Below are 10,674 nucleotides of genomic sequence, written 5' to 3' on the forward strand. Positions count from 1 at the left end.
CTCATTTACTCATATAGCTGAGAGCTTTTCGTTTCACTACGTTCAACTCATTCGGTCTATCCTGGATATGGTAAATTACCAAAATTCTTTGATTCTAAGGCTGATAATTGGCTTTCTTTTATAACGCCCGTTCTTGGCTAATTACGTATGACTCGTGAAACGCGACTTTCTTAGCCGTCATAGTGTAAGTCTAGTAAGAACTACTACTTCTTTCTCTGATTCGATAGCCTTTCTAGTCAATAAAGAGTGGGAGTACTCACTCATATAGCCAGCTATGAGTGACTACACGTACCTGGGTTTCACTCCTTAACAGGACAGTGACTTACGTACCTTGTTCTTGATGTCTGACGGATGATTAGTCGAGTGAAAAGAGTCGTTTCACTCCTTCGGTAGCTTCATGCTATGCTCGAAGAAGGGAAGTGAGAATCCTCAAACTAACCAAATAGTCCGATCGAACCCAAGTCCTTTGTCTGGTAAGAAGTTGTTACTGAATATCTGTCCTTACTTAAGAAACAAGTATGGAAGGTTCTCTCATCGCCCGAGATGTACTAAAGGGATAGGATAAACCAACCAAAGCGGAAGAAGGGAATTAGCCACTCTTTGAAGAAAGAGGAACGAAACAGACTCGCTTGACTCACTGGAAAGGAACGAAGTGGGGGAGAAGGAAAAAGGAGTCAGTGAGTTCATAAAAGAAATAAGGGAGAAGACTAGTTTGATTCCTAGTTAGGTTTCCGGCGTTGTCTTACTCGTTAGACTCACTTCAAGTATTCCGTTCGTTTATTCCACTCGTTCGGTACTTCATTCGTTTTCTTTAAGACCAGTTGTTCGGGTTCAGATAACTAGTACGGCGGTGACTTTACGGAGAGAATAGAAGCTCGCTAGCGCTCTTTCTTATTAAAGAAATAGGATACTAGCTTTCTTGAAAAAGGAAGATGGTTGAAAGGGTCCCAACGAAGACTTCCGATCGGTAGGATACCTTTTCTACGAAATATACGAAAGAATCATCTTTTATGAAACTCATCTATCTCGGCTAGTCAATTGATTCAAGAGGGTTCCGTTCCTTAAAGAAAGAAGAGTCCTGTATGAAACAAGCAAAGTGAAGGGAAGCATGATTGTACGCCTTCGATTGAGAGTTCTCACCTTCTCTCCTCTTTTTCACCGGGAACCCCTATTTCATCAACCAGACGGACAATGGGAAGCGTCTGAGCTCTACTCTACTAGACTATATTGGGCGAGCACGGGAAGTGGTCACACCTGCCAGCTGACCTTCATTGTAGACTCTTTCTTTATTGGAACTTCAGGGAGGAATGAAATGCTACCAATCGTTGAGGGAAGAAAGGGATAAGGTTTGCATCGTCGCTAGCGAATTCCGTCCAGTAATGGAAGTAAAACGCTAGCTTCAAGACTGCAACGAAGATCTAGCCATTGTCACTTAGCGCATCCGAAACTCTCGTCCATAGAGATGGCTTCTCTCGGCTATCAAAGTGAGTTGGCATTCTTAAGCCAAGCCAGTGAGGTTCCAACTCCGCATGCCCTTACACAGGTCTTCCGTAACTTTCATACTAGAACCTGCATACTCACCGGAAGCTTTCAGCCTCAGATTTCATTCCTTTGGACATAGAATTGATCGGTCAAAGCCTTAAACTCGTTCACAAATGAGTTGATTCGCTTAGAGCCTTGCCTGAAAGGATCAATTGAGGGGGGTAGCGGACCGTTATGATCAATAGGTCTAGCCCTCGTAATCTATTGCTGGAGAATAGGTCTAGCTCTTGATAATTGTAGAAAAAGTCTTTGTTGGATGGGATGAATGTATCTGTTGTACACTCTTCTTCCTCTTTCTGGAGAAAATAGAATAAGTAATAATGAGCCCTTTCCACATCTTCCTTTAGTGTCTTCGGACTGATTTGATGTCTCAACGAATCCGGATGTGGTTGTTAAGGGACTAGAATTGGCCGTTGGCCTGGGGTTGAATACCACCGGATCTCCTTGAATTAACAAATTCGCTCAGGCGAACAAGATCGGCACAACTACTGGCTTTATTGTCTTTCTTTCCTTTAATTTAACCTTTGTGTTCGGTAGCATGCCTCGCCTCCGGATCAGCGTATAAACGCTTCCCAACTCCCTTCCTGCAGTAAACACAAGCATGTATCTCTCAAAGCCTTCGCTCAGGATCTGCCATAATGGGCCCTTCTTCTTGGCCTTTCCATTGGTAGACGTTGGTTCATGCAGCGGGATAATGATGTATCTAATGTGGCCAGTAGACCAGGAAGTAGGATGTCGGCCCTACAGTAGTAGAAACTGGAGAATTTCCCTCTTTTCCTTTGACTATAATAATTCCACCAGTTTGAGATTGATCGACGAAGTAATCACATAAGGGAGAGATTCGAGACTGACTACATAATAGCATTTATGCGAGCATGCCGCTCTTCTTTCGGGATCTCGAGTCCTTCTTTATTGACTTCTGGTGCGCTCTGCTAACCAGATCGGGAGGTTAAATAGTTTACTAAAGCTAGCGACTGGGGTATGCTAGTCCTACCGAAACCGAAGCATTGACTTGATCGATCGTTTTCTACGTTAGAGACCCAAATCCTTTCATAGCACAATTAGCTGCTGGTAAACATGCCAGCTATCACACATCTCACTTGACGCAGAGTCAGCGCGAAGAAAGGCGGATCCACCGGTTGGTTGAGGTTCTGCACTAGATCCACTTTCTTTTCTTCTCCTACGATATTTTCATTTCGAGTTAGAGGAGCAGACCACTCTACTAACTTTATCTTAGAGCTCGATAGGTACCTTTCTTTCACATTGACTCTACTTTGTTTAGGGTAATAGCAGCACGGCAAGATCATTTCGGCACAGCTTAATCAGGTTTTCGGCTCTTCTGTCAAAAAGAGGATCTTAGGCCTACCGGTGACCGGCTTCGCGGGCTAAACCACTCAAGCATATGGCCTGATCCACTCTTGGCGTTGCTCTATTGGGCAGAGGTTTCTCGATCAACTAATTGACGAAAGAGGGGGAACCTGATTTGAGATCTTGTACTAAGCCCCTTAAGAGGGGGCGGTAGACTGAACACCAACAGAATCTTCACAAAGTGAAAAGCAGAATCTTAATCATAATAAGCTAACTATGTCGACTCAATGAATAACTGATTAGACCTCCTCTCTTATGATATTCGTTATTGAATTAACACCTAAATAACTAAAAATGGGAACCTTTACCAATAAGCGTTATTCGTTAGGCCAAACTGAAAATAAAGCCCATAACAGAAACAGCAAACCCGGCCTCACATACCATTGAGATTGAAACGCCTCTATCCTCTGGCTTCCTTCTTCGTGTGGGAGCAGCGATGATGCCCAACTTCGTTCATGATGTCAGCAACTGGACATAAACGGAAAGACCATAGACCGCAGAGGATTTTAAGTTACCTTATTCGATATTCGATGGAACCATACCATAGCGGGGAGCCTGTAGTACATTTATGGGATCATGACAAAGACCTCCCCCTGCCTCTCCCGGGATCAGGAAACTAGCAAGCGGATCAGACTTGGTTGGAACGAACCAACTGCAAGGCGGCCTTCCTCGTTACATTTTCATAACCGCTTCCACTTATTTATTTGGATGGGGCAAATCCCACTATAACGTAGGCATAAAAAAAGAAGAGGTTTATGAAATCCAGCAACGCGGTGGTTTTGAAAGACACGGTTCGACAATACCTGTGATCGGAAAAGGTATGGCACATCTCGGGGCATAAACCAGCGAGGAGATAATTATGTATTTCCAGAAAGGAAAAGGGGGGCTTTACTCCACACTCCATGTCCCGCATAGAGAAGTCAATTCATCAACTGGCTTGGTGTCGGCGCTCGGCTTGAAGAACCGGAATTGGCGACTTTGCCTCCTCTCTTTGGATTGGAATAGTCTTATTTAGTAGACAGAGCTGGATGTTCATGTTACAAGTTCCTTTTACCTCGTCTCTGAACACGTAACCCGAGTAGTGGCTTCTTTCTTTGCTTTGACTTCCAGCCCACCTTCACTAAGAAGCAACCAGCCCATAGGAATAAGGAAGATCAGCGGAAATGGCTAGCCCAGAATTAGCCGGTCGGCTTAATTTGGCGATAGATTAGCCTCAAGCCAATCAAAACCATCCTATCGGCGGAGGATTGGCATTGGAAGAGAGGCGTGAGACACTCTACTCTATTATCTAAGTGATTGAGATCTAATCAAACAAAAGGGATCCAATCCTTTCTTAGCCAGAAAAGGGGATCCTTCATTCTTTCGCACCGTATCTCCTCGGGTTCATGGAAGAGTCTGGATGCGAGAGAGAAAGACGGGTATTGTACTAATGGTCTTGACCCAGCCCCATGGAATCGGGAGACAAGTATGAACCCTTAACCTCTATTCTATTACATCAACCAGCAACCCAAGCAAGACTGAGGATCCGAGTTCAGCTGCTTTCTCAAGAGATTCAGGTTCGATAGCCACTTCCACTTCACATAAAGTTTAGGAGTTAGGAGCTTGATAACATCTTCTTTTTACGTGATTCGGCGATATGGATTTGCCCCAGTCTCCATTTTTCTTACTACATATAAATGGGAATCAAGAAAAGAATTGATTCCTCTTTTTAAAGACAGTAGAACAAAGAACTTAATCTACATGACTGGCAGGTGACAAGGAATGGGGGGAGGGGGAAAGTCAGGTCATCTTCAGATTCCCGCCCTAAGCTAAAGGGAATTGATCAAGGGAGAACATGATCTCAGGTTTTCTTTCTACCCCGAGCTTCTATCTATTCTATCTATAATGTCTTCAACAAGCTAGCCAGTTCCAAGGGAAAAAAGACAGCATGTTTAGCCCGATATCTCTCATGTACCTTGGTTCCAGATCAATGAATGCGGAATAAATATTGGCGGTTTCCGATTCGTTACAGCTTGCTCACCATGCCATCGGGATCCGAGGATTGCTTTGTTTAAAAGAAACTTTTAATTCAAAGCGCTTAGTTGGGTTCAGCTCTATAGGTCGAAGCAGGTTGATTGGTTCAGGGCTACGCGCCTATCTGCTCTCTCAAGTCTAATACGCCCCTTATTCCCTTTTCTGTTAGGCCTGCCTTGCCTTGATTCAAATGACGTGGGTCGTCCAGTTCGTCATATCGCATCAGTGGAATCCTATTCTCCGCTTTCTTTTCTGAATACAGGACGAACAAGTAGTCCAAGTAGACCCATTAGGGGGAACGAGATGAAACCTTTCCATTTTATCTTCGATTGACTTTGAGCTAACGGGAGAAGTCCACTAAAGAACTTAACTCAAGAAGCCTAGTGAGGAGGGGGTTAATCAGCCATTTCCTTCGCTTGCCAAGTAAAGTATAAAGGCAAACACAACCGCACTGCTTTTCTCCAATCGGGGAAGTAGGGGGGGCCACCCTTTTCCCCTTAGCCCTCCTTCTCACTCCCTAACCTAAGGAATGAAAGAAAGGCCACGTCCAGACAACTACCACAAAAAAATAGTAAAACAAGTTTCAAGTAATAGATCTTTTTTTAAGTAGGAGTTGCCCCTATTAAGTTAAGGGAAGAGAATTTCTTTATTGTTTAGTTTAAAGCAATCAATTTCCGAGAAGAGTTTTGCAGGGAAAGCAAAAGAAGAAAGAGGATCGAGACAGGAACCTTACTCTCTTAGCATAGGCTTGAAGCCCTCATGTCCTATAGGAAGTGGAAGTAAGAAATCCTATCCATCTTTTTATCGAAAAATATCGAAATCTATAATGAAGAAATCATATCGTGCTTATATATAGGATCCTCTAAATCCTCAGACACCGAGACTATGGGGAATCCATATTAACGATAAGATTCCCAAACAAGAAACCACCTTCCCATCTCCGGGCTTAAGAATTTCCAATTGAACTCCTTCATCCATACAACAGGAATTCTCTAGAAATAAGAGAACCTTTTTTTTTACTTTTCATGCAGTTCCGATTGGAACAAGCATTTTTTGAGAGAATCGTGCGAAGGGCAAGTCCGGAAACTTAGAAACAAAATATCTGTAAAAAGTAAAATAAAACCGGACGAAGAAATCGGACGGGCGGTATTCTTTCGTCGGCCCGGTTTCTCCCTTTCTTGTCTAGTGTATTAGACTCCATTATAGGTCATTCGGAAGGGCTCCGTTTCAATTTTAGGGCATAACGTTGTGGTTGTTCCCTCTCCTTTACTTATCGAATAGGGGCGAGTGACTTCGTACCTCTCCTGACTGAGAAAAAGAAGTTCCAGAGGCATCCTCCATTCATATCGATTTGGGTTTTTCTGCACCATATTTGGATCTGCCTCTTCTTCGATCCGGAATTCCCAACAAATCCTTTACTCCTCGAATACAATGGGATTTCACACCTGGCAAATCTTTCACTCTACCTCCTCTTATTAAGACCATAGAATGTTCCTGCGAATTATGACCTTCGCCCGGAATGTGAGCAAATATATCATGTCGATTGCTCAATCGTACTTTGGCTATCTTACGTGGAGCTGAATTAGGTTTTTTCGGTGTTCTCGTTGAAACACGCGGGCGTACTCCTTGCTTCTGGGGACATTGATCCGAAGCTCTAGTACGGTCCGTGCGCCGTTTTTCTTCTCTACCATGACGAATCAATTGATTTAATGTAGGCATCGCTCTTTCCTTTGTCCTTCCTCCCTATTTTTGCCCTATCACTAGTGATTACTCCCGATCCGAAGCACCCCTTTTCCATTCATAGAGAGATCCAATCGTCAAAATCAATAAAAAGGCCATCATAGACCAAGATCCAAACGGATCAATCTTGTTGGGAGGTACTGCCCAAGGAAAGGAAAAGGTGACTTCCGGATCAGGAATAATAAATAAAATTGAAACAAGATAAAATCGTATATCGAAACGACTTCTGGCATCACCGAAAGGATCGAAACCACATTCGTAGGCCGACAATTTTTCTGGATAGGTCCAACTATTGGAAGCAAAGGGAAAAGGAACACCGAGTGGGATCAAAGAAACTAGCAGACTGATCACTAAAGAGATACAAATAGGTGCAAATTCTGACATGACCACAGCCCACTTGGTTCTTTCGCTCCTTGCTCGCGGAGCGGCATACAGAAAAAAGAAAGGGTAGTACCAATGAAGCCGACCATTAATGACTTGTTCGAACACCGGGAGTCGGGGTTGGCCTATTGATTCCCTGCGTTATTTTAGCTGCAACGGTATAAGACATAAAAACGAAATGAATGATTTAGCTCCCCGATGACTTCATGGGTGGGTCCCGAATCCCGGGGATACCCAAATATGCCGTGAACTAAAAAATAACTACCAAAGACAACAAATCCCACATTATCATTCTTCAAATTCATAGCTGTCAAGATCTCGTTCCTTGATTTGCCGCTCGAAGATGTCGTTCATTATTTGACGCGACCTTTCTTTTACAGGATTATTTGCCGGGTTGTTGGCTATATCCGCCAATACCTCAACGAGTCTAGCTTTACTCTTCCAATTGGGTCCAACTACCAGCTCGAAGACCCGACGATATTTACTGTAAGAAGGGGGTCGGTCAAAGAGCGTGTCCATATCGGATTTCAAGTAATCCATGATTATTCGGCGAATAGCCCAATAACCATGGGGTTTATTGTCAGCTTCCATCGTGTCATCCACTGGTGCTTGTATGGGAGCCGGCTGCTCCACCTCATAATCACTGCCAATGGATGGTAACGACGGGACAGACGGAACTGAGCCTGCTGGTAAGGGTGGCGGGTCATAAGGGACCGATGGAAAGGACTCCCAAGGGGAGTTTGATTCCCTCGGATGAGACGTCCCCCATCTCCTTCGAGAAATAGTCCCACTTCTGATTGCAGTAAGAAAGGAAAAATACTGCTACATAGCCGCCCTTCCTAAGATGTCTTCTGTATTACTTTCTTGTGCAAAAATCATTCCCTCAGAAATAGGATCGTAACCTTCAAGGGAGGCTTGCTATGCGATATCCTTTAGGACTTACTCGACTCTAGATAGCCTTTGGAACCTATTCCATTAAGCCTAGTGACATCAATCCCCTTAGTTCAAGCGCAAGGGAATGGATCAAAGAACAAAAAACCTTTCCAATCCAGTCCCTTTACTAGGCAGCAGCTCCCGCTGTTAGTGCAATTGAATTAGAATATGCTCTTACTGTTGGAGAATACCCTGCAACTCACTATTCCATTTCAACTCTTACTAGATTTTAATATTATACATTATACGCAAAGCCATTCTCTCGTAAGCGGAGAACCATAAGTCCATCAATCCATAGTAGAAATAGTAATAGAATAGTCCAGTAGCGGGTTTGTAGAGTATGCGCTTTGGTAAGCACCGGACAGCACAGAAGCTTCTCGGCTGCCCTATCACACACGAGGATAGAAGGCGGGTCAGTTACTGTCCTGCCTGGCTTTCTATTTTCGTGTGACATCATTAACTGGCATTTTCTTTTTCTCTAGTCACATAGCGGAATTCTAATCCATTAGGTTCTTCGATTTTATTCTTCAGAAACGAGAGACAAGAAAACATATTTTTTATCGAAAAAAAAGAACAATATCAAATAGACCAAGATCCAATTTCGGGTCATTTCTTGGTGAACATAATCCGCCAAAGTATCTTCGATCCCTTCATTTATGTGCCAGAATAAAGAGAGATTTGGTAGGAAAGTGGAAGATTGAGTATATTAGGGAGTGGTAAAGCTGCAGTAATTCTTTGGGGTTCTCTTTGTCTTCGAGCTTTCATTCCTCAATCCACTGTTTCGTTCCCTCATATACCTCCCCACCAATAGATAGAGACAAATAGGAATAACCGAACCACGTCTACAAAATGCCAGTACCATGCAGCTGCTTCAAAGCCAACGTGATGCTCCTTGGTCAGATGACCAAGATATTGGCGAATACCACATATGATCAAGAAAAGAGTACCTATAATCACATGAAAACCATGAAAGCCAGTTGCTAAGAAAAAGGTAGAACCATAAATACTATCTGAAATAGTGAAGGGTGCTTGATAATATTCCATTCCTTGAAAGCCAGTGAATACTAGAGCCAGTGAAACGGTAGCTACTAAAGCGTAAACTGCTCGTTTTTCCTTCCCCGCGAGTATAGCATGATGAGCCCAAGTTACGGCTGCTCCGGATGAAAGGAGAATAGGGGTATTAAGAAAGGGGATTTCCCGAGGATCTAAAACCTCAATCCCTTTTGGGGGCCAAATACCTCCGATCTCTACCGTAGGTGCCAAAGAAGAATGAGAAGAAGCCCGAAAAAAAGCAAAAAGGAACATAACCTCCGATACGATGAACGGAATAGAACCATATCGAGGTCCTAATTGTACGACTTTGGTATGATGTCCTTCCAACGTGGATTCACGTAGAACATCGCGCCACCATACAAACATGGTATATAGGATAAATAGAAGGCCCAAACTTAGAAGTGTTGCACCCCCTTGAAATGAGTGCATGTACATCACACCTCCTACGGTGGTTGCCAAAGCTCCGAGTGAACCCGAAATCGGCCATGGACTTGGATCTACCAAATGATAAGAATGCCTCTGAGATTCAATCATAAACCACTTTGCCTCGGTTGTATGTAAACCCCCCCTTCACCCCCACCCCCTAAAGTGGTAAAGAAGGGCTCTTTTGGGTATATATCTATAGATTTCTATCTGACTGGACAAAGAAATAGGAAGGGATGGTTCTTTCATTGCATTGATAGAAGTCTAACTAGAAAAAGATCTCTCTATTAAGAAGAGAATCGTAGGTTTGACCGACGAACTACGTGGGAAAATGGACCTTCTTTCTTTGATTTTCAGCAAGCATTTTTTGAAAGTCACAATTCTATTCAGTTTGGTTTCGGAAAACTTGCTGGTCGCGGATTAGTGCGATTCTTACTATGTCATTTCTGGATGGATTTTCGTTGATCGGATCACCACACCCGGCTTTCCTTACTAACCACCAACCCAATCTAGAAGAAAGACTCAAAGTGACTACATCTCCTTCGGACCCTGACGTGAACGGCAGCTTTCATTGAGTCTAAGTTTGATGATCGAACATTCTTTCGATTGCATGTGTTAAGCAAAGCACGCACAATTGAACAAAAGATAGAAGATCAAACTCCTCAATAGTCAGATAGGATCGTAGGCGTACGGTGACCGGCTTCGCGAGACCTTATCGGTCTACTCAAGGCGTTGCTCTATTGGGCGCAGCTTTCTTGATCTAGCTTTCTGACTAACTGAATAGGCTCTTTTCAATTCTTTCTTCTCTTACGATATTTCGGTCACATTACTTCGAAAAGCGTCCTTAATCTTATATACGATACCACCCACTTCCTCCCTTTCTTCCCCTGTTCCGGAGATCGATAGAGCCCTCTCGAAACCTAGCTGTGTGAGTTGGGGGGCAATGTGCAAGCAACTTCATACCCGAATGGCTACTTTTTCCTTTCTCCTGCAAGGTATAGAACAACTAAGGGTACTGGTCCTGCCTGCTCGCTTTGGTTCTGCTTCTTGGTCAGCACAGAAGCAGGTTCTGAAAGACAACCAGCCATTGAGAATCACTATTGTGGTTCCTAATCGGGATGGAGATTCCGGTCCGGTGTAGGGGACACCTTATTCTTGATCTAGGGCTCAAAAGTAGCCTGCGCTAAGCAGGGACCTCTTTGGTTCCATCTGTCCACATTC

At 43.6% G+C, this 10,674-nt stretch overlaps 3 protein-coding genes across 3 annotated transcripts; all 3 read right to left on the bottom strand.

Moving 5' to 3' along the window:
• Positions 1 to 2,152: 2,152 nt before the first annotated feature.
• On the bottom strand, positions 2,153 to 6,782 carry LOC127743778 (ribosomal protein S12, mitochondrial). Its single transcript, XM_052255958.1, has one exon. The coding sequence runs from the start codon at positions 6,640 to 6,642 to the stop codon at positions 6,265 to 6,267; it is 378 nt and encodes a 125-aa protein (XP_052111918.1). The 5' UTR covers positions 6,643 to 6,782; the 3' UTR covers positions 2,153 to 6,264.
• LOC127743779 (NADH-ubiquinone oxidoreductase chain 3) lies at positions 6,691 to 8,474 on the bottom strand. The gene has a single exon (XM_052255959.1). It carries the CDS (start codon positions 7,045 to 7,047, stop codon positions 6,691 to 6,693), a length of 357 nt encoding a protein of 118 aa, XP_052111919.1. The 5' UTR covers positions 7,048 to 8,474.
• Positions 8,475 to 8,535: 61 nt separating this feature from the next.
• LOC127743777 (cytochrome c oxidase subunit 3) lies at positions 8,536 to 10,252 on the bottom strand. Its single transcript, XM_052255957.1, has one exon. It carries the CDS (start codon positions 9,562 to 9,564, stop codon positions 8,767 to 8,769), a length of 798 nt encoding a protein of 265 aa, XP_052111917.1. The 5' UTR covers positions 9,565 to 10,252; the 3' UTR covers positions 8,536 to 8,766.
• Positions 10,253 to 10,674: the final 422 nt, after the last annotated feature.

This window comes from Arachis duranensis, unplaced genomic scaffold, assembly GCF_000817695.3.
Source record: "Arachis duranensis cultivar V14167 unplaced genomic scaffold, aradu.V14167.gnm2.J7QH unplaced_Scaffold_112574, whole genome shotgun sequence".
Lineage (NCBI taxonomy): Eukaryota > Viridiplantae > Streptophyta > Magnoliopsida > Fabales > Fabaceae > Arachis > Arachis duranensis.

Excerpts from the sequence above, each read along its gene's own strand:
- LOC127743778 (XM_052255958.1), bottom strand. The coding sequence starts at position 6,642 with ATGCCTACATTAAATCAATTGATTCGTCATGGTAGAGAAGAAAAACGG.
- LOC127743779 (XM_052255959.1), bottom strand. The coding sequence starts at position 7,047 with ATGTCAGAATTTGCACCTATTTGTATCTCTTTAGTGATCAGTCTGCTA.
- LOC127743777 (XM_052255957.1), bottom strand. The coding sequence starts at position 9,564 with ATGATTGAATCTCAGAGGCATTCTTATCATTTGGTAGATCCAAGTCCA.